The sequence below is a fragment of the Linepithema humile genome, chromosome 6, assembly GCF_040581485.1.
Source record: "Linepithema humile isolate Giens D197 chromosome 6, Lhum_UNIL_v1.0, whole genome shotgun sequence".
NCBI lineage: Eukaryota > Metazoa > Arthropoda > Insecta > Hymenoptera > Formicidae > Linepithema > Linepithema humile.
Genome location: NC_090133.1, coordinates 19,822,407 through 19,847,414, shown reverse-complemented (window position 1 = coordinate 19,847,414; position 25,008 = coordinate 19,822,407). Strand labels below are relative to the sequence as shown.

At 36.8% G+C, this 25,008-nt stretch overlaps 1 protein-coding gene across 11 annotated transcripts in view; it reads right to left on the bottom strand.

Annotated features, from left to right (window-relative positions):
- The window catches only part of dnc (phosphodiesterase dunce), a 331,146-nt gene that overhangs the window by 167,790 nt on the left and 138,348 nt on the right, over positions 1–25,008 (bottom strand). For 2 of the 11 annotated variants that reach the window (XM_067358192.1, XM_012378295.2), the window contains exon 2: positions 10,228–10,693. The exons of 8 other annotated variants lie outside the window; for them this stretch is intronic. In XM_067358192.1, coding sequence (XP_067214293.1) covers positions 10,228–10,376 — 149 coding nt within the window. In that variant the 5' untranslated portion in view covers positions 10,377–10,693. Of the gene's footprint in view, positions 1–10,227; positions 14,939–25,008 lie in introns of those variants that run through there. One more of the 11 variants, XM_012378293.2, reaches the window with a different exon arrangement.

The following is a 25,008-nucleotide window of genomic DNA, read 5'->3' as shown; positions in this document are numbered from 1 at the left end:
GCAAATCGGTAAACCTCATCGCGCGTCGTAATTTCGTTGCGAAAACGCAGCGTGGCGAATGCAAATCGTCAATGATTAACATCAGGTGACACTTTTGTCGCGCACTGACATTATAATGCAGCGTGCGATTTCTCGAACGCGAAGCGAAAACGACAACACGTGTACCACGCGTGTATTAAGCCGGAGCAGTCTCGAGCTGCAATCATCATTAACTTTGACGCATGCAAATGAGACAAAGACAATCAAAATCATTAAACGCTATTATTATAAGCAATCGCGTATTATGATAATTAACGGATCGCGATCACGGTATACCATATGTGATTCGATAAAAAAGGCATTGACAAAAGGCACAGCGTGACAGAAAGAAATACTGATGTCGTGTTATGATGGTTTATGTAACGCGTATCTTACATCTTTAATCTCTTGCATCTTGATTAACATGATAAATTCGTATTTATAGAGATTATCATCGCATGAGAGATTTTCTATTGCGGTATATAGTCAGACGTAGCTAATTGAAAGTGTATGAATAAGTTTGCTGCACTGGCAGTTACATGTGAATATCGCGGTAAACAAAAGCTCGGCTTGGCTAATGGCCAAGAATATCCTATCGGTGCGATTTGTAGCCACATAAAGACAACGAAGTGGTCGTTAACAATCCAAACAATCACCGAAACGCATGAAAATACATAAGATGTTGAACGATGCACTATGCCAAAACGCATATAACGTTTAATGTTCGTGAAAATCGCGTCGAACAGCGTAATCTTAATAGGCTGTTCTACTTCGTTTACTTTTACTACCAATTAATTTTAATACAGTTTATTGCAAAATTCAAACGTCACTCTCTAAATTTTGTATTTAACAAGTTAGTATTTAAAGTGATTTCGTGATCGAGTTATATTAGTGTTTCTGTTTAAAATTCTCTGCCGCTGTTAATTCTGCTCTGCTGCTAACGAGAGAAATTTATTTATGTTTAAATTTACATTAAGTTACATCACATTTGTATATGAACCATAAAAACCAATTTAATTTTAACGAAACATTTTTAATCGAGATAAAGGGCTTTGTAAGCTACGTAAAATTATCTCACTTTTCTAACTAAAGCAACTTATATATGCGAGACTTTCGCAAGTGTGCATTTCCGAGTTACAAGGTTGTCGCCTATTGGCGAATGTGCAGACCCGTGCAGCAGCAGCAGCAGCAGTAGCAGCAGCAGCAGCAGCAGCAGTAGCAGCAGCAGCAGGCAACGGTTCGTATCGATCCCTCAGGACCAGAGCTCTACCCTAGTAGTCTTGCATTCTCTTTGCCATCTACAAGGTGGCCAAAATTCGGTTTGGTATATGCAAGATAGATATTTCTCATAAATATAATATAAACGATAAATGTGCGATAAATTTAAAAGTAACTTGCACTGAAAATCATTTATCAATTTTCTGAGAATTAAATTTATAATTTTTATTTCTTTTTTTATCTACAAATCGTGGTAAGGTTTAAAGAAAGATTTAAGTCAATATTTGCAATACTAAGATTACAAAGTCTGTCCAATACGAAAACAATAGCTGAGTTTAACATTTTAATTTGAATTCCAAAGTATGTTGATATAGAACAGATTCTGGCAAAGTTATCGTTTCATTATATGTCGGATATGATTCGAAGATAATGGAAAATTTAAAAGTGGAAAAACATCTTCGTCAGCCAAAAACCAAACTTCGCTTCGGATAATGAAAATGTATGTATCCAAACAAGTGATTTCCGTTCTCATTCGTACATTACACGTCTTAGATAACAAAATATTTTTATTATCTGACGACTGCCCTTGAGATTGATTTCTATTTTGAAGCTATGGATAATCGTGCAGATAGCTTTCACGTAAGTTCCGATATTATGGCATAACTTGCGTGCATTGTTTACAAATTGCAAAACATTTAATTTACTTCGTGCAACTGCTTGTAATATCTGCGTATTATATTAAATGAGTTAGTAGATTAATATTGAATCATAGATTATGCGTTAATGAGCAAAGTTCGATACAAAATTTTCTCTTTTATAGATACAGCCTTTTCTATAATGATCTATTACTTCCGTTCTCCTTCCATCTCTCTTCCCATCACTTTCTTTCCTACTTCGCCTTATTTTTTCGATATTTATTAGATTATGTGTTTATACCTCATTCTATTCTGACGTCGAGATAATATTTAAGAGTTTGCTTTTAACTACTGATAACACACAAATGTTAATCTTGACGCACACCGATAATTTCCCCTCGACAACGAAGAATAGCGCAACCCACTAACTTCTCAGCCGTGAAATACATGCAACGCCGGTGCATCTCCCTGCGTAACACCGGGGAAACAAACATAAATGAAATATATCCACCGTAAATCGATGGTACAGCGTTGTAGCTTGAGAGATCGAATACAGAGATGTATTGCGGGGTATTATAGTTCTCGTAAAAGATGTAACAAGATTAACCTTTCCGCTGCGTCTCGTTAAGCTATTCCTTTTTTAAACTATTAAACAGAATGGAAATATATTAAGATTAAAACACATGTATCGGCCACATTTGTTTTTTCCGTATAAATCAGCATAAAATAGCGATAGTAATAAATTCTTAGTAATATTTCACGAATTCACATATCTCAAAATATACACGATATAAATGTTGTGTATCTTAACGAGATACATTTTTTTAGAATAAAAGAGATTCCTTTTTGCTCGTACAAAAATTGTTGGCATGGCCAAAAGTAATTGTTGGAAATTCTTTTTTCGACGGAGTCCGAGAAGAAATGCCTCTGATTCTTCTGTCAGGACCAGCTTATCTCGACGATCAAAGAGACGATACAGTAAATGGTAGAGATGAGGAGAGAGGAAAGGGAAGTTGAAAACCCGTCACGTTGGACTATAAATAAGGACTTAATAAAACAACACACGCGGTGTACTTGACTTGCGGAATGTGGTGATTCGAGAACGCGACGACACGATGAAACCATACGTGTATACAATACACTCGTAGTGTTTCTGATGTGGCAACGTGCATAAACTGACATATAAGTGTCGCATATCGCGCGCAATCAGCAGCAAAAACTGACTTTAAAAATTAATAATTGAAATAAAGAATAATTTAAATAATTGAAAATTGAATTAAGAAAGACTAAGTAAAATTAATTTATATATATTAGATGTTAAATAAGAGTAAATTAAAAGTTAGAAAAATAAAAATTTCATTATCAAATCTATCACAGATTCATTGAAAAAATAATTTTAGAAAAACTGCTTCAAATGTTTCTTATGCCGATGCTTTACTTCTCCAAATTTGGCTGTGTATTCGCACATTTTTTTCTAAACTTGATTATGTATATTTGAATTAATTCTACGTTAAACGTACCTTTCTGCTTTGTCATTGACACGCTATATCCGTTCCGTAACCTTATTATCTAGTCATTACATCGCGTATATAATTGCCATTATCGTCGCACCATAATCGCTATTGTAACCGATAGACTCGGTAAGCGATATCGATAACGTAATACTTTATGATATACGTCGAAAGTAATCACAGTGTTGAGTGTAATGTAAAAACTTGATATTTCCTCATAAAAACTGACCCATTTCCTCTTGCATGCCAACGTCAACGGAGCCGAAGTTTTTGCGCGACGTTGACGTTAAGAATATGAGCCATTCCGCGACAGAGAAGGCTCCCGCATGTCCTACTAGAGAGAAACTAGAGAATGTACCTAATCTCTAGCCTCCTATCTCCCCTCTTTGTAAAACTGTTTTCATTATAGAGACAGCATAATAGGAAAAATGCATTTAAGTTAATATATTCAAAATTTAATATTAGAATAGTAAAATTTAATATTAAAAATTACGCAAAATTGTTCTTTCTCTTTTTTTTCAAATTTAAATCTATACCATATTACGCGCCCACTGAGCATATAATGCGTGTATAATCGAAATCAATAAAAAAATATTAATGTTTATAATGACTCTGATTTCGACAAAAGCAGTCACGCTAAAAATACTTTAATTTATCAGCAATATTCACATCAATACCACTTAATGTTGCTTTTTATGCAACAAATTCCGCTTCAAAAGCGTGGCATACACATTTTGCTGGAGAGACGTAAAATAAATGTGCTAACGGATGCAGATAAAAATACCGGTTTGGATTATTACTCACGCAACCTTAGTGAATGAAGTTACATGAGCGCTGAACTCACCTGAAACATAAAGTATAAAAAATTACATTACATTACGTCACATTACATTAAGTTAAAAAACAATACAATTCTTTAGAAAAATTCTGCGCGATTCTTTAGCAAGATTATGTACCGTAATATTTAAAAAAAAAATACAGCTTAATAGAAATTAAATTAACAATAATAAATTAATAAAGCAAAGACAGACATCTTCTTTAAGATATCACAGTTTTGATTTCTTTACAAAATAAATATTGGAAATTCTATTGTAAGCGAGACCATGCGGAAATGGAAATATTCCATTTAGACAACTTTGCTTCGATTTTACATTACAGTATGGAAATAATAGTATAAAAATTGATCCTGAGAAGTACAAAGAAAGAGCATGCAAGACAAATAGGATAGAAAAATAGAGTGAGAAATAACGTACTTCGGTGCGTTGCTCAAGAAATCGATACTTCCGGATACATCGTTGAGAAATTCAAGTCGCAGACGACATCGCGCACATCCTTGTACCACTCAGATTTGTGGAATGATCAGGGAGAAACATCGATATACTCTTTGCATTCGAATTTCTTATTTCACATATCAGTAATTTCATGCCTTTTGAACTTTTCGGAAATAGAAAGATAAAATAATGAAAAGTGACGAATTGTCAACTTCTTTCAATAACAAGTATAATAAGAGAAATTGAACAACAATAAAAAGTGTAATATTGTTCTTTGACCTGTCTATTTTAATTTCGAATAAAAAATGATCAATCTATAATGTCTATTTACAATGGCTGCAGATTCAAATAGTTCAGACATTTAAAAAAATTGGAGCAAAACTAATATGCATTGTAATCAGAAAACAAACAGCTTTTTGTTTCTACCTAACTTTACGTGGATATTAATATCATGTCAATATTGACGTTTTTCATTTGTAAATTTGTTTGTAAATTATTTAAAACACCGGAACATAACATTATGCACGCTACCAATAATAATTTCTGTATAATTATCGGAAAATATTGGCAATAAGAGAAATTAATTAATTATTAAATTTATGTAAAAACTTAAAAACATTTTTTTATACTAATCAGCTTTTCATTATCAACTAATTAACATTCTAGACTATTTCTATGTTTCAAATGTAAGCTTTAAATGCATCGCAGTAAAAAAATGCAATTTAATGTAGATTATAAGCATGGAATAATTTTAACAAATACCTTAATAAAGAAGCGAAACAAAATGCAACGTATGCAAGAGAATGCATTTAAAATGCATTCGTTGAGTAGCATAAACGGTGCATAATATAAATTCGCAACGAGTACAAATAAGATAAGTATGTATATAAGTATGTATATAAGTATGTATATTGAAGGCATTTTCAAACAGGTTAAACTGTTCAAAATATACCTTCACCTCGAAAGCCCAAACTATTTAACGTTCATTCTTGAGATCCAAACTATCCAAATTGCTTGACCACCTAAAATTTCCGAGGACTGATTATTGTATATTATTAGGTGTTAAACTTAGTTTCCGCTTTTCACAAGTAGATGATGCTAGCTGCAGACGAAATAAGTTTTGATGTTTGAAGTTGCTTGTTTTATGAAGGATAAACATTGGTCAATACAATTTAGGCTGAGTTCCACTTGGTGATCGCAACGCTCGTGAACATTATCTATCTTTCTTTAACTTTCAATGAAAAACAAAGATAAAATGATTCCACAAGCGTTGCGATCGCCAAGTGGAACGTACCTTTAGTGTGCAAAGATTGATTATTGTGTAAACAGAGAGATTTTTTAATCGATGAAAAATAAATCGTAATAAAGTATTTTTTCGACATGTACTTCTGCACTATTTCGACACAAAGAAAACTGCAGCTGAAACGCATCGCTTACTGTCCGAGACTTATAAAGAAGCTCCATCAAAAACAACGTGCAGAGAGTGGTTTCAACGTTTTCGAAGTGGTGATTCTAGCGTGGAAGACAAAAAACGTTCAGGACAGCCGAAAAAGTTTGAGGATGCCGAACTTCAAGCTTTACTAGATGAAAATCTCAAACGCTTTTAGAATTATCGAAAGTGTTAGATGTTACTCAAATGGCTGTTGCAAACGCTTACATGTCCTCGGAAAAATTCATAAGGAAGGAAAATGGCTGCCACATGAGTTGTCCGAAAATGCCATCTTAAACCGTTTGTCCATCGCAACTTCTTTGCTTGCCAGGCAACATAAAAAGAGTTTTTTGTGGCGTATTGTAACCGGAGATGAAAAGTGGATCTACTTCGATAATCCCAAACGGAGAAAATCATGGATGGATCCCGGGCAACCATCCACTTCGACACCAAAACAAAATATTCATGGACATAAAGCTCTGCTGTGTGTTTGGTGAGACCAAAAAGGCGTGCTTTATTATGAGTTGTTGCATCCAAATCAAACTGTTACCGCTGATCGCTACCGACAACAACTGCATCGATTGAATGATGTATTAATGCAAGAAAAGCCATCCGTAGCTAGTAATCGACGCAAAGTGATCCTTTTGCGCGACAATGCCTGACCGCATGTTGCAAAAACCGTAAAAGACACACTTTTGGAGCTCAAATGGGAAGTTCTTCCACACCCAGCGTATTCTCCAGGCTTGGCTCCATCGGATTATCACCTTTTCCGATCGATGCAACACGCGCTCGGAAACACACATTTCTCCAGTTATGAAGAAGTTCAGAAGTGGGTGGATGAATGATTTGCTTAAAAAAATAGCGCATTTTATCGTCGCGGAGTTAGTCTCCTGCCAGAAAAATGGGCAAAAGTCATAGAAAATAAAGGAAAATATTTTGATTAATGTATTTATTTTACTCTCTTTCTAATAAATGAATTTTGTAAGATAAAAAACGATGGCTAAGTTTAACACCTAATACAAACATCAGAGTATTATAATATTCTCGACTAGTATCATTATTTGAATAATTTTATGTAATTAATATTATTTTATAAATTGCTAATAGATATACGTATAACAAAAAACCATAAATATAATATTTAAAAATAATATCGCATCTTTTATCGAAATTTTGCTTGACAGCTTCAAGTCTATCAAGAAAAAAAAGGCAATTGGCTACAAAATAAAATCGTACGTGAACAGAAGTCAAGAAAATGCATCTTTATTAATATTTCGAAGCAAAAGAATATACGGCGTACGCAAAACACAAAGGTTCTTTCTGTTGAATACAAAGAAAATTCTCTTGAGAATTTATTTTTCTATCTTTATCTCCAACGTTTCTCGATGAAAACTTTGAATGTCAGACGTGGGCGCCACAGTTATAAAATATATACGAAGTGATACGTCATTTATTATCTCGCGCTATAGACAATAAAGTCGAGGCAAGAACAGCCGAATGAAAAAGAACAAAAGTGCAAGCTGCATCGCGATCTATAATAACCGGATTCCCCGGTCAAATCCCCTAGCTCGCGCAGGTGTTGTCGGGAAATGCAATTTAGAGGCGTTCACCTCTAGTAAGAGTATTTTCTTTTCTTCGCGCAATAGAATGCATCCTGACGAAAAAAGAAAACCGTGTAATTTCTTACAAGATGCAGCTGCTATCTTAATAAGACATTTATTGTAATAGAGAGAGAGCCAGGTTAAAAGTAAATTGCAAAATCGGTATATTTTTGATATAAAATATAAATATCAGATTTTAATTTTTTATTACTAAATTATTTGGGCAAAACACGCACGTGAGAATGGAATATTAATTTTCTTCCGCCGAGTATGTCACAATAGTAAGAAATGAAAATTATCGAATAAGCTAGATGTAAATCACGAAAGCAATCGGCTGTTGGTCGACAATCACTCAAGGATCTAATGCTGCATGGCGCACGACTCGGGTATTAATAGTCAATCGTTATCGCCCCACGAATGCCTTGTACAAATGTGTATGATGACGCGATTCGCCTTTTGCGTAGCCATTTGCACGTTCCATTTACGATTCCACATACATAGTTTTCCTCCTCCTACTTCCTTTAACTACTATCGATTACGTTTTACGGCAAAAATGGTAATAAAAATGGACTATGATAGCTATAATATACAAACATTTTTCCGCATAAAAACTGAAAAAGAATTTCGTGCTAGACATTAAATAATCAGGACATCCAAGATGGAACGAGAAATGTTCTGCCACATCCGTAAGCAGTCGGAAAATAGTGGCAATAGTAAATACAAACGGATTAATTTAGCGAAACCGTCGCAGTCTACACAATCGTGCACCTTCTCGGATGACTATCAAAAAGAAAAAACATTGCTGTACTTTCATTTTACTTCCAGCAAGCGGCTCGTAATACCTCTATCTATCTATGGCGTGTCTTATAAAACAGTGTCGCACGCGAAACAACGCGCGCGCGCACAATGGCGAAAAAGTAAAAATAAAATGCGAAAGAGTTCTCTCACGTAAGAAATCTTAATCAAGTCAACGAAAGAAGGTTTTTCTTCATTCATATCACCGTAAGGTTTAATTTTAATACAGCCAATGAATCGCTTATTAAAAATCCCCTTTTGTGTCGAATATGAAATGTTAAAAAGATTTTGGTATATAAAATTATGCGATGCCAAAGACAAAAAAGAAATTTTAACCGATAGATGTATAAAACGCAAAAATTATATAAATTCTAAATGTTTGATAAAATGATTTATCTATCGCCGTGAGTCTTATATGATTTTACAAACAAAATACAGAGAAATTAACATATTTCCTTAACTGTTTTTGCGTAGAATGTGGAAAAAATTAAATGAATACGTAATGGAGACCAATTAGTAGATAATGACACGTGTTGGCCTTCGCTTTACACAAATCTGTCTTAGTTAACAGCAATATAGTATTTATACTATATAATAAGCCGCGAGAAAAAATTTTAAATATCACATTTACACGACATAAATTGAGCAACCAATCGTTTTTTAATTCTTATTAAAAAAGGTTAAGAACTACTCAAAGTAAAAGCCTCGCGATATTCATTCAAATAGTAATCGGAAAAAGTAATAGTCACGAGTTGACTCGGGATTATTCTATAATACTTTGTCTCTAAAGCGACGCGGTAGGTCTCGCAGAAGCTTCCGAAAATTGGGACAATGTCTCCCTCTATCTGGTATCGTGCCATACAATTATCCTAGATTAAAGATCACCCGAGGGAAGTGCCTACTAGTTACACCGGAATAGCCAAAAGATGATTACTATGCACGTGCAAGTATTCACACACCGCTGTGGAACAAATTTAAAGCACGTGCGTTAATTAAAAGACTTCTCTTTTCAATTTCAATCACAAAAAACTAATATTTTTCTAAATATTAAACATATTTTATATAATAATAAATTGTTCATGATATAATAAACAGAAAAAAACAAGGGGAGAAAAGATGATGAACTTTTCTTGCGAAAAAGGTATTTTCTCTTTTTTGACTTCTATTGTTATCCTACTCTACACACAGATATCGAAAGCTTAATTTTAAGCCAGGGATTTTCTCTTTCTTTAGACAGAAGAGAAAATAGAAGTTGTAAAATATTTCTGTGAAGTATTTATATTGTAAGTATTCGAAAAATATTTGAAGTACTTATTTATTAATACTTTATACGTTTCAAATATATTCAAATACGGTATCAAGTATCGTAACGACATACATTTTTCCGACTCGTATATCCGCATAACAGCCACAGCGCAATTACACTGCACCTTATTGAATCCATTTGAATAAAATCAAGCAACACAATCATTTCCATTTAAAGTTTGCGAGCTCGACGCAGAATACGCCAAACGATAATTGCTTATGAACGCGCGCAGTGCCGGAAGATATAAAAGTGCATTTCACACAGCAGGGTACAGAGAGGCGGGGTATACTCGCACGCGAGCGCGTGTATGACAAACGGGCGCACGCAAATAAACGCGAAACCCGAGACTCGCGTGAGACGCATATTAAGCGGCTAATTAATAATTTGCCGCTGCACAGCTTCCGCAACAAACTCACTATCGGAACTGCGATTTACATACTCACCTACAAATCCAAGAATGCCGTCTCCGAGGCACGTTGCTCGGCGGAACCAGCAATAAGGGTACCGTACCCCTCGCTGCTCCGCCGCCCGGACCGCCGCCATCGCCGTCGTCCGCCGGAAGCCGAAGCTCCGGTACTTGGAGACTGCTCATACTCGACACTTCACTCCGAATCGTAGCTTCATCAAAACGCCAGTACGTCGTCGCGATGGACGTCGCGTATCACTCGTCGACCGGTCATCACCGGTCTTCGCGCTTCGACGAAGCTCGAATAAGCACTACGGCGACGCGATTTTCACGCGCACTTCGCGGACATCTCAAATAAATGTGTTTGTCAAAACGGTACTTTCAGAATCTGCACGCACGATCGCGACATCCTTCTCTGTCCTCCGGTAACACAAAAGCTTCATCGCTTACATATCGGAATACATACGACGTATATAGACGAGGCGTGGAATCTTGCAATCTATCTACGAACAGCATGTTCGCAAAGCTATAGCGCGTTACGATTTCAAAGGATCGTCACAGGAGAGGTAGTTGAGCGATCGGCGAAACGATTATTTAATGAAACGTCAAGCGGTATTAAAAGGTCTAACGAGTCAAATTCACCGTTCATCGACATTCATGGCTAGATCAGATTTTTTGCCGGTAACAATCACTCCTTTTGTCACTGATAAGACGTCAGAGACGACCTTGGAGCGTTTACATAATCCAATTACACATGCAGATTGGGGGGACTCCAATTTGCCGGGAATACAGGCATGAACTTTGTACATAAGGATCGTAAATGCGTCACCTTTCATTCGCGTTAATAACGCGATTCAGCCGATATCCGACGCGATCGGATCATGTCATTTTTCAGAACAAAAATGTCTGTCGGATGATTAGAAACGCAAAGTAACAAATGTGTCAGCGGGAAATTCTCCCCGTATCGCTCGTGTCACGCTCTCGTCGACATGCTCTCATCGATATGCCGGGTGTATCGCTTTTATCGAATATTTTCAGTAATTACAGCGAGCTGCTGAATGAAATCATGGCTTGTAACGCGAGACACCTTTTGTTATGGGCATAAATCGTCCTTTTGAAAGCTGGAAAAGCTCGCTCGCTCTATCGAATACCGGTATAACGTATTGTGGCAAACAATGCGCCATACTGCGCAGATGAGTGTCGCACACCCGCGCTGTCAATGCGACCAAGCGGCCCGCCGGGTCACTCATTACGTTCTCAAAGAGAATAATTTCGGAATTCGACTCGCGCAACGATAGATTCATCCGCCGCGAATTGCGCAATAGCATTTTGTAACGATTGCCGAGTGGCTAATTTGACACGTGGCGCGAAAAGAGGAATTTGTTAATGTACACCACAATGAAATGTTAACGTGTTGCATAATAGATTCACGTTTGACGCATAGTGGCACTAATTTATCGTATATATGGAAATAATACATTCATATTTTAATGAATGCGTAATAAGATTTTAACGTATAATAAAAAAAGAAAAAGAATTGGGCATTTCGGTATTATGTCCGAGAAAATGTAATACGCTACACGGGAACGTCGTTAAGTTTGACACCCAATTTGAAAAAGTCAATACAATCAGGGGAGAAAAGGCGAGACGAAGAAAAATGACATCGCGAAAAAGAAGTTTAGCTTTCCGGAAGCGTCGCTCACTACAATACTCTTGCCGCATCTCGAAACCGAAATATTTGAAATTCAAATGACGGAAGCGCGGTACCAAAACTTTGGCTCCCGTTATACGATAAAAAAAATCATGGAAATTCGTGTCGCACTTTGTATGATATCGCAATGTGCCGCAGCGATTTCTGTCGCATTTGTATGAACAACGCCATGCATGTAGTGCAACCGCAATTTATCATAGCCGTGGCTTATCTTGATTCGACGAGTCGAGCGGCGTGGAAATTTGTCTCGTTTTTTACGTATACTTTACGTATATTTTACGTATATTTTACGATACTTTAAAATATAAAAATTTAATCAGATTATAATGGCACGTGCGTTGCCACGGAATACTTTTGTATTTGTACTAATCGAAATCTGTATCGTTACTCGCGATTCCATTTGTCTTTTATTCAATTTTCGTTTATATTTTCTCTAACAAAAGATAAATTAGTTTTTTTTAACAAAGAAAATTTGCATTGTCTCTAACAAAGAGCAGAACAAGGTACTCTCAGATAAGGTCGCTAGACAATTATCGGCGAATATTGATCCGCCGAGAGAAATCCCAAAGGACAAATCAATGTATCCTGCCCGTAATTTCGCGGCACGTTAAGTAGAGGAATTTATTGGCGGACTCGGAGAAAAGGGCTTGCGAGAATACAATCGCACCGTAAAAGAATTCGCATGTTCGGTCGTGGAACATCGCCGCGAACGTTCATCAGAATTACGTCGAGAGTTACGAGGGTTTAATGGAGAAACGCAATCGCGATTGCAACAATCTCAGAATTTTTATCCGTTCGTCAAGCAACTACATCACGATTCTGATATACTGCACGCGAAGATCTTATATTGCATCAATCTGGAGAATTCTTAACTTAATTAAATCTTAATTCAAAATTAGATTTTGGAGACGCTGAGAAAACTAGAATGCAGTAATGACGGATGTCGGCTGAATTACAAGAAAAGTCGAGTCCAAAATTATCGTAGAATTTCCTGGCAATTTCAGAACTCTCTGAACGTTCACCTGAACGATTGCTAAAGTTTCGCGGAAATGACGATCCATCAATTGCGAGTAACTGGTTTGTAATAACGCGCATTTCCACCAGCCGCGATATCGTGGGAAAAACGCGAGGGAGCGAAATGCGATGGAGAAATGCAGGGCAACTTCGTAATGTCGGAGGTAACAAAGGCTCGTGGGGAAAGAAAAACCGCCTCGAGTGTTTATTGCACGGGCTTATACAGAGGCTACTGTGCAACTTGGCGGAAATAGCGTCAGCATGTAAGTCGAGTATAATAGCGGCATTAAAGAGGAATTACTTCAATGGAAGTTAAAACAGCGGATTTAAATACATCGTTAAATGATGCACTACACCCACATGCTTTTTAATCGCATTGCCATACGCGCGTTGTTTTAAATAACAATGATAATAATCTGACAGGAAGGGAGAAAGTGAGAGAGAGAGAGAGAGAGAGAGAGAGAGAGAGAGAGAGAGAGAGAGATATGTGAAAAGATGCGGTGAAAACGCGTGGGTCTAGCTCCAACGCGACCGCAACGTGACACGATACAACTCGCGGTTCGACTCGCCGGGGATTACTTTACCGCACGCGATGCACCTCTGCGTTTGCGGGCCGACAAACGTTAATTAAACAGGCGTACGGGGGAACACGATGTCGCTAACCTAAGTCAAACAGCGGCGCCGTCATTAGAAACACTGTACACAGAGAATAGACGCATCGTAATAGCAATGACATCTTAATTAAGCAACTGCTTATCAGAAACACGAGACCGTATAATATTTACAATCAGTTAATTCACGGAGGAATTTGTATAACTGTCTAACTTAACTCCGTCAAAGATGTCGTTGTGGAAGGCAAAACGTTTCGCATCAGTGATATAGCGATGTTTGATATCTCAATATCTGTTTGAAAAAATTTACTCCAAATTAATTTCGGAAAATGTATTTTAAAGTACTTTCGAAAATTGTGAGATTCTCTCTGTCGAATATTTTGAATCATAGAATTCTTTCTTTTACACACACGCATGCACTGCACATTGTGCCAAGTGCGCAGTTTGTAAATGTTAGACCTGCCCCGACAGGAAATGTCTGTAATATATTCATCACCGCGGGCGACCAATTTTGATCAATCACAGCTCAACGGAAGCTATAACTCCTAATTGAGAATACTGTTTCTCAATAACATAGCATTTAACCGTTATAAATATACGCGTACCAATATAACAATATATTCTCGTTACTGCGAAAGTTTCGACACGTGAGACGATCGCACGTGCTACAAGACGATGGATGGACGTGCCCTTGACTCGAAGAAAGAGAATGCACAAGCCGAAGAGTGTGCGGAACGTTTGCAAACTAACCGTGGATTCACGTCGCCAGTAGAAATAACCACAGTTTACACATGACCGGCGATGAGGCGGGGAGAAGATGAAGTTTGCTTTTACGAGCGCGAGAACGGCGATGTAAATGGAGCAATGAACTTCGCGCTAAAAGCTACTCTGACGATCGCATTTAGATCGCACCACTTGAAAATATTGTTCGACGAATCGCAGATGACATTTGTCATCCAGCAAACATCATGTACCGCCACTTGATAAACATGTCAAAGATAATTACCGATCGTGGTGTCATCGAGAGATCCCAGGTTAAGTGTCGCGAATGCCTGTGATTAATTTAATTCATCGAGCGACACGATCAAGAATGAAATAAATCGAATAACGGGAGAATTAAATAGTAATTACGAAATCGGCTCGCGTACGCGAATCGCTTGACCTTCGCTTTTACGACATAAACTTCTCGGTTCGTTTTCGACACTACGGCACACATACTCATACATAAATGCGTATCTCACGACAGTCGTCAGACCATATATAACACAAATAAATTCTGCGGTAAAGCACTGGCCACAGTATAACGTGAGACACAAATAACATGAGAATTTAATAAATATTCCGTTGTGATTTGATCAGATAGAATAATGTCTGCGTCACGCAACTTTAATTCAAGCAAACACAGTTAAAAAATTCTGCTATTTTTAAATTTAACAATATTTTGCCACCGCAAGATTAATAACATGCATGTTCAATATTTTTTTTGTTTTATCGATTTTTCAAATTTTTTTCACAAATTATAATAAAAAAATATATTTTATTAATTTCAATTAAAAAGATAAATTTACGAAATACGATAGTTGATATAATACATTTAATTAAATTATCTTGTGGCTATCAATCATAAACTTGAATACATGATCACGATAGTAATATAATATCCACTTAGCCGACTAATACATATTTGATTTACTTGACAAGTAAAGTATCGAACAAAATAAAAATTATGCAAGTAAAAAAGATATTTGCATCATAAATATTATTGAAAGAAACAAGGTAAATTCGAGCTACAGCATAAAGTCGTTTGTCTTCGCGCGGCACGACTAGAAAGTAATCTAACAATAAGTAACGCAAAGGGGAGTCGACACGAATTTTGCGCTTTGTCACTGTAAAAGTAGTAGAAGTTCTGCGAGCCGTCATCTGAAGCAGATATTTTTCTCCTTTTATAATATAGTGTCGGGGAAGTTAAAAGTGGCTGTAAAAGTAGACCGGATTGTCCCGTGGCGTCACGGTGGTCGTTATAATAAACATGCGATTCCGGCTTTCATTATGTTGAATGACTGTTAAAATCGAGCGAGGAAGCTGTGCCGCGGTGTTTCCTATATAATATTAAAGTTGATTAATATTTGTTATTTTTTTTCCACAAAGAGAATGTATTTAAATCAATAAATTTAGTACGCTCCACACTTTTGCAATAAATCTTTACGATTGCTGCTTTCATATTTTTAAATTTTTATTGAAACCACCGTGACAACTCTTGAAAAGTCTCCGAATTTCTTTTAGTATACGTAAAATAAAATATTTTCTTTGGGCTGTAAAGCTTCTTGAAAATTTTATATTAAATATTACTTTATGCATCACATTTACTGTGTTCATTTTTTTACTGCAGTATATTTTTACTTGCATAATTTTCATCAAAACAATTTATGACGAAATTTCTCACAAATTTAATAGTAAAAAATACATAATTACTAATTCTCTCAGTCCAACTGCATTTTAATGTTCTAGCTATATTCGTCCTTAAAGTATCGCACAAACCACATAAAGTAAGTTTTTCATTGACAGGAAGGTCAGTCCTCTTTTATATAAGTGTGTGTCAACAAGGATTCTAATCATGCAGTCTTGACGCTTTGAAAAGCCGTATATTCTCGAGATCGAAGCAAAGGTGTATCTTTTCATTCCTCGACATCTTTTCCTTGAAATGCCAGCCTTGCAGGCGGAAGAAAGTGCCGACGTCTGACAACGGAAACGATCGATAAGAGCTTACACTTTACTCTTTTGAAATACCGCGCGCGCGTTAGGAAGAAAGCCATTTATTAATTGCAACTAAGAACGGATCGATGAATAATTGATAATTATCCATCCGTGAATCAATTGCTTATTGCAAGAACAAAAGGAAATAATTATTTTTTTGTAAACAAGCATTCATTGCGGTATAATTCGTTCCTACTCACAGCTCCCACTCGTAGAACGCACCTTGTTAGCGTTGCAATAAGTAATCCGGCGAAAGATATATCATACACACGTGACATTTCGCTTACAATACTAATTGAGTGACAGCTCTATTACAAGCACAAGCGGATATAATACGATAACTACATATCTAAGCGGTAAGCGATCGAGGCGATGCTCACCGCAAACGCATTTCTCACATTCCACTCGTGGAATAGGCATTCACGGAATTCCAATTAGTCGATTATCTAGTGTAGAAATAAATATCAGTATACATATGAGAAATGCGCGATCATCTCTTTGATATTCGGTGGTATCAGCGATGCGATGTCTATCTCGAGCGTATCGACTTTTGTTGACCAACTTGCGGAACCGACCGGGAAAGCCTTTCTCCTGAGCTCTCTAAGTTCTATTGCACTCGAGAAAGTGCCGGAGCGTCGCACTAAAAATCCTTCAAAGGTAACATCGAAAGTAGTCGCTGAGAGATAATCGATTCGTCTTGACTGCAGAATAGATGAAAACGCGAACTTCAAATGTAGCGTTGAAGTGTAATACTTTAAGAATACCACTCTTGCAAGGATACTTGAATCGATACTGTGTTACTATATATCTGCGTCAAAGTGTAGCAATACGAGCTTTCGGTCGCCACGCGTAATGACAGTGAAATTGAGTAACGCGTAATTAATCTCACGGTAAAATACGAGCTATATGCATAAAGTACACCGTCGATGGATGCGTGGAACGCAAGCGGAAAATCAATACTTCCGTTTTACTTCTCTTCCGATCATTTACACCGTTTCAATGTTACTATTCTATACGTTATTACATTCTGTACGATTGGCCATTGCGTTGTGTTGCTAATTAAGCCTTTGGGACTAGGATTAACGTCGCATTACGATTGCCACCCCTAGAGCTCTCGTACAGCTCCAACTCAGCGAGTGTTCTAATTACCCGCTCAAAACCGTCCAATTTCCGATTATCCTGTCAGTAACTTAACGGCGGAACCGGAAATGCGTATGCGATACGTTCGCTAATACGTTATCTAACTTGAGTTTAATTTCCTGCCACAATTACGACCGCTGGAAGCGTCATATCGAGTAGACATTTGGCATTTTCACATAAAATTTAGATAAAAGTTATTTAATTTGTGTTTTACACAATATTACGAGATGAATAAAACTTTATTTTGCCGAAAGTGCCGAAAGCGCGTATAAATTTGCAGAGCTATTTTTAGATAGCAAGAAAATGTCATGGTTCTCTCTACAGTTATTTTTTAAAGATGCTCCTGTTTCTAATCACTAGATAATCCAAATCCTTCGGAAGCAATTTGACGCGCGCTTGTATTCGTCGCTGGAAGGCCAGTCGCCATAACCCTATAAGCCGAGTTGTATTCGCTCATCTATCACTGAGCTATACTTCCGTAATAAGCTCGTTTCCCGCTTATATATACATATATACCGACAGCGCCGTCTTAGGCGATGAAGCAAAGATAATGCCGATCTCGTTGTAATATCTCACATTGATTGATTAGCGAAACAAATCGATTCCTCGTATCGGACTTAATGGATTGATTGTCCTGACTTCGAGCATTGTCTCCTTTCTCTGTCTCTCCTTCTCTCATCGCGTTTCTCAAAATTTCGAGACTTTGATTGATACCGCGTGTTTCCGAGCGAGTCTCATGAAAGGCCATCAACCGCGGCGCGATCGACGATATGGCACAGAATGCATAATGGAACGGACTCGAGTCGACGTTCCGCGAAGGATTGCGCCGAATACGAAACGAGTTCTGAACGGGTTATCTCAGGCGCCGGCTGAAAAGTATCAAGAGAATAACGAATATCTTTAATCTACTTGCGAACTCGTTCCTCGGGCAACGATGAAAAATGGCCGTAAAGCTGAGCCGAAGGCAAGCGGGACAGCCAAACTTGCAGCAGGTAAACATATTATGAAATAGATTGCAAACTGAACGATTGTGAAAGCACGAGAAAGACAGTAATAAATTAATATTTTAATTAACGAGCTGAATGGAAAAGACGCGAGTTTCAGTGAATAAAACTTTTCTTATTTCAATAATAAAAATAAACATGAATACGAGTAACAAAATTGAATAAGAGTAATACGTAATAAATCATTCCTTTAAATTTACACAAGAACCTTTGAATTTTTATGTTGAAACATCTAAAACACCGTGCATATATATTTAAACGCAATATCCGAGATGGTATCGCAATATATTTTCATGTATATATACGCGTACTCCCAGTAGAAATTAAGAATTAATGAGCGAGTTTAGATACGTCACAGACTGGAATAATTTTTCTGCAAAAGTGAAGTGGCAAGTAATTTACAAGACGCTGCGGCATTGTATAATCGTAACACGAACGATACATCTTACTAATATTGAACTTCTTGCCGCCGAGTGTAACGCGTCGCAAACTACGCGCAAAAAAGGGGTGTATTACGGAAAAAAAAGAAGGGTTTACAGCCGCCTGACGCATCGTTCCAATTTTTCCGCACCACAAGGCGATTACGTCTTGCGCCGCGTGCCGCGCCTTTACACTCTCATCCTGTGATACACTATCGACCATGCCTCTCTTTTTGCTCGGATTACGATCGAAATACGTAGGGTAGGTCGCGATATCTAAAGAGGTAACAAGCCCATATCGTTCGCGGTGGAGAAAGTGCGATGTGCGTGCGCGCACGCAACGTGCATCGGCACGTCTTTGGTAATCCAGTCGCGGTGTTATTTGATTTCGTAATAGAAACGGTAATCTGGTAGCATTCCCGGTACGCGGAAAAGTTTACAAAATCCGTTACGCTGTTTATCCAGTTGCGTTTACTCGTACAAATAGCGTTTGTTTAGGCGGAACTGCTGATCGAGGGCCGCTGAGAGATTCGTCCCACGGTAACCACAATGACCTCGTTGCGTATCAATTTGGGATTTTGATGTCGTGTGCGTCCAAAATTTGATGCACGAACGGATTTGAGGCTGAATACGACCGGATACGTCGACCATTTTCACAAATTACCATGATTGATTGCAGTCAGCTGGGGAATAGCAGTCTCATCGAAAGTACGCACGCTCCTCGGAACTCTGACGTGCAATAAAAATACGTTCTTTTGTATTTAAATTATTAATCAGATTAATTCTTCAAAGCGACTTGGATCTTGGAAAAATCGAATTTGCGGCGAAGCGTTATGGATGACCTTGTTCGATAAAAAAAGGTATAAAATATTACGTTGCATAAAATGTTGCAAAACGTTGTGTACACAACGTCCCGATAAATCTGTATCTTCGTGTATTCACAACAAGTAAAGCGTATTATCTTAATATAATCTGCTGAATAATTATAGTCAATCCTTGACTAGCGTTTATGTTCCAATTATCAAGACAGTGATTGCTTCGTCACCATGATTAAATCAAATTGTTCGTGTAAACGTCGCCATCATAGTTGTTACAGCGTTTATAGATATTAACATACTTAGCAAATATATAATTTCACGCGCATTACTTCCCGTTCTTTTCATGTTTTGCAACAATTTTAAAAAGGTTACAAAGGTCTTGTTTCATAAAAAAAGCTACACGTGATGTGACAACCTAGAATAATTTTTATCAAGATAAACGAGAAAAAAATAGACAACAATCATGCAAATTATTTATAATTATTTGCATGATTTTCTTAAGAACTGATGAATATTGCAAGACGTATCTCGCGCAGGACATCGTTACATTTCGGCGAACAGAGATATAAATAATCGTTTAGAAGCAAACGGTTAACTTTCCTAAAAAGAAAAGCAAAGAGAAATTGAGATCAATTTCCGCGCAGAAATGACGTCAGTCGTATAAAACTCGGCTTGCCGAATGGACAAGCTGATCAAATCGACAGTGTGCCGAGTTCTCCGAGTTTGCTAATCTGCCAGATGATGTCGACGACGTAAGTACATAAAGTTTCTGCAATAATACTGCTAATAAAATGGCAAACAAAACACCTAGCAAACTTTTGCCCAAAGTAAATCCGGGCAAGTGATACAGCAAACGTTATACGGTATTAAGGTTTATTCGCTATTGCGAAGCGGCATGTCACGTTAGTGGAATCGTCCGATATTCTTGTACAAGTTTCAAATGGGACATGTCGTTTTGCGAAGTGTGCATTGCCCCACTTGAAATCCATGTAAGAATATTTGATGTTTCGGTTAACGCGTTTTTTTATGAAGTATGAATAGATCTTTACTAGAGTAGAAGACCCGTTAAGAATAAAGATGTACACGAAATTAGAGACAAAAGCGCATTAAAGGACGAGCGCGAGGTTGAGCACATTAAAAAGTACATTTTGATGAAAAGATAGCCGTCAGCCGGTTTCGCGCTAAAATATTACAGAATTTGTCGAAAATCTACCAACGGTCGCTGCCTGCATTTCATCAACGAAAACGCGGAGATGCATTGCCGGAGTGAAATTATGAAAACGCGTAACGATGTTCCGACCCTTCTCTCTCTTTCTCTCTCTCTCCCTCCCTCTTTTCTCAAATTATGTCAGATATTATTTACATAACGTACCGCTGTCATTGTTGAAAATTCATGCAACGACTACTCGCAGCGTTCGCGACGTGCCATATGACATTCCGTATGCTGTATCGGCGAACCGCATGTCACCACAAGCACTTAGCTATCGATCAAGCGGTTGAACGATATTCCAAAGCTTCGAGACTTCCCGATTTATGACGCGCTTTTCATTTCGTCGAAAGAACAATGATGTGGTATAAAGCAGTGGATTTAAAGCTGTAAGCGGTCCTAAATATAAAAATCCCTCCTTTATAAATATCTTATATATTGCATAATCAATTAAAAAAAATATTTATTATAAACTTTCTATCTGTTATTTTATCAGCAATTCAATTGATAAAAAAAATAAATATTGTGATATTGCATATCATCAATATGTAGATAAAAATATTTTCCATTTTTTTTATTTCTTTCTTTCAATCACAAGAACATATTATTATTAATTATATATATATTATTTTTTTAAATATCTTTTTTACAATTTCCAAAAAATCGAGATTTTAGACAATCGTTTGGTCGGCGAAGATTCATCACTGGTGACAAGATGAAAATGCTTTCCGTTTCTCTCTTGCGGGGCGTCTTCATGCAATTCGGAAACGGACTTGAATCACGTACAACCTTTATTGATCGTGCTTTATGAGAAAAATCCTTGTCACCTTTCCGCGTACAATAATGGTTTCCTTCGGTTGATGGAAAAAGCAGAATTTTTCGCGAGAAGAAAAACTATTTCGCGAAACGTCAAGAAAATTAATTACCTTTCTCACAGAAAATAATTGTATTAATTTTTAAAATTACATTATGCCTAACATTGTATTTTATTAGTAATAACTTTTATAAGATAAAGAATCTGATACTAATAATTATAACATAAAATTGTGAAAAATATGTGTTGTCTTTATAATTATCGATTTAAAAACAACAGTTTAGCTCATTTAAATATCATTATTGACGCTAGAAGACGCATTTTGACTTAATGAAACTTGTCTCCGTAAAGACATTCGATTAGCATATAACTATTAGCAAATAAACGTGATCACACGACAGCTTAATGTAAGATGCATGTACTGGTCTTTAGCATGGAGATTCGAGGTAGAATATACACATCAAAGTGAGAGATCCAATTTCTATCGAAGAGCACGCGATCTGTCACTTTTGTACTCGACAAATCTACTAAACTTACATTATGATATAACTTCATTATCGAGTTTCAAAGCTGAACCACACAAACGCTTTTAATACCACAAATAATCGCTATGAGACTATTATCAGTGAATGTAACTGTTATCAAATTGTCATTAATATGAATAATCAAAGAGCGAAAGCCAGATATCAGCAAAGTGCTGAAAATGATACTCTATATCACGCCGAAAAAAACGAAAGAACGTTTCGAATTTAAACAAATTTGCAAGCACTTGAATATTAAATTAGATATTAAATTAATAAACAACGCAAACATAAACTACGCAAACATAAATTATTCTCCAATTATAGTCAAATATAAATAATTGAAACTCTTTTTATGCGATTAATAATATTTCATATAATTAGCCAATATTTGAGTTACTATTTTTAAAATTATAATTAGTTTTAATCTACTAGAATTTCATAAAAATAATGCAAATGTTATCTCGACAAAATCTATACTCTCGACAAAAATGTTATAGCAATTTTTGACATAAAATAACTATGCGTCTTTCACTATTTGTTTTTCTAGAAAAAAAGAAAAGAAAATTAATTTTTGGTCAAATGTAGTTATGTAATCACCGCTTTGTGCATCAAAAGCGAACAGTGATCCGATTACATGAAGTTTCCGGATCGCCTATTCGTGAAAGAGTTGCGAATATTCGAGCATTTCTATCTCTCTTCTATTCCTGTCTCTTTCCCCTCTACCGTCCAACATTTAATCGTGTTTCATATACACATGAATTAATAACAAATTAGATTAGCGACACGCTCCACAGTAAAAAGAGTGTTTTACAAAACATTCGTTCTATTTAATTCCCAAATAAAAATTTATTAGCTCAAACCCGCTGTGGGCAAAACATAAAAATTTTCCCTATTACCGTTCCATCATTAACCTTTAAATTTGTATCACATCAATTATTGTAGAATTAAAACAATAATTACTTAAATCTCTTTTCAAACTAAGCGTTAAAATTCTTGAATTCTAAATAGAGGGGACAACAATTCGAAAGTTTGCGCTGGCTGGCAAATAGATTGCTTCGCAAGCGAAATGTACGCGAATTGCTATTTATAATAAACAGTTCCAAAGAGTTTTCTTTAATAGAATAAGAAGAAGTTTCACAAAATTAGTCGACGTTAGTTACAACACAGAACTATTTTCGTCTCGTCTATCTTTCGTATACTTTGTTTCCGTTTGTGACAACTAAAAATTAATGGCGAATGGTAGTGCGCCTCATGTCACGATAACTAATTATAACTTGTGCGTCTCTTTTCTATCGCTGAGAAGTTAAATCATCGCCACTGTCATTGGCGCGCAAATTTTTTGCTTCGCTTTAACGAAGAAAAACTTTGGCGCGTATCGCTAATCTAATTTCTTATAATGCACGACGGACAGCATGAAAGTTGCATAAACTTGACCGCGAGCCGTCTTTCCGCACAATGCATCTAATATACTTAACGCCTACGCGAGGCAAAAAGAAACTTTCAAGCGCAAGAAACAGACTGAAAGTACCTATAAAGAATAGCTTAAGACATATGCAAATGAGAGTACTAAATTAGAATTTATGAAATCACGGAGATAATTGTATCATATTCTGCAAGAAGAAATTAACCACAACGACACTTTTTTCATTCACTAATTTCTTGTAAAAAGCGACTCGGTTAAATAGAGAGGAAGTCGCGAGGAAACCAACGAGATAAGCTCCAACAAAAATAGAAATCATATCAAACTGTTGCCACTTTAAGTTAACAATAATATCCACAGATGGTTCTATAGAAGTTTTCGCATGGTAAATTTCGCACTACGTTTAATAATAATAATAGCTCTTTAAATCCAGAGTTTCAAGTAACTTTAATAACGTTAAACAATGTTTTTACTTTATAATAAATATGTATAAAATATATATTTTGAGAAAAAAGAAGAGAGAGAATTGTAAACGTTAACAAGCGATCGTTAATAACCAATTTAGCGTAAGAATAAATTGCTTTTCGATTTATAAACACTGAATAATTGGACAAACAACTTACAATTAGTAAAAGTTATTCGTTGCCAAGATTATAAAGCGAGAATTGTGCGAATGTTGCGTTAGCAGAGTGCAACGATGTTACCACGCGATTCTCCATCGCTAAACGGATTTTCACAGTCTCCGTGCATAAAGAGATCACGATCTCGCGGAGCAGCGTAAATATTTGTTTCGTTCGACTCCTCAGGGGAGAGATTTCTTCTTTTTCACACGGAAGACGCGGGAAACGATCGTCGCTTCCCTCCGTCGGCACTCCGCCGATACGTTGTTGTAGGAAGCAAGGAGCAAACATTGCTCAACAAAGAGAAATAGCCGCATTTGGAGACGTCAGATTATCGCGAGCGAGAAATCGCGCTTGTATCTGAAGGATTCACGTCTACAAGATCTTTTTTCTTCTCGCTTGTCACGCGATGATCGTCGCGATCAAAGTTACTCGGCAGCTTCGTTAAGCCTTATTCTTTCGATTGCTCTCGATTGCGTTTCGCGCAGCAAAGAGAAGTCTCTCTTTATCGAGCCAATTGCTCGAGATAATTACATGAAGATAATTAGAACAAGATCAATCCGTTTCTATATCAATCAAACGTATTTATAGGCGTCCTCGCCCGAAGTTATGAATCACCTTGGTTGCATTGCGATCTACTGCACAATGTAGCGATTCTATTGCTCAGTACATTTGACGCGCTCTACAGAGTGCCTCGGACTGACTGCGCGTAGGTGGCTTTCAGTCGCAGATTCTTTGATCTTCGGTGCAGAGTCGATTTCA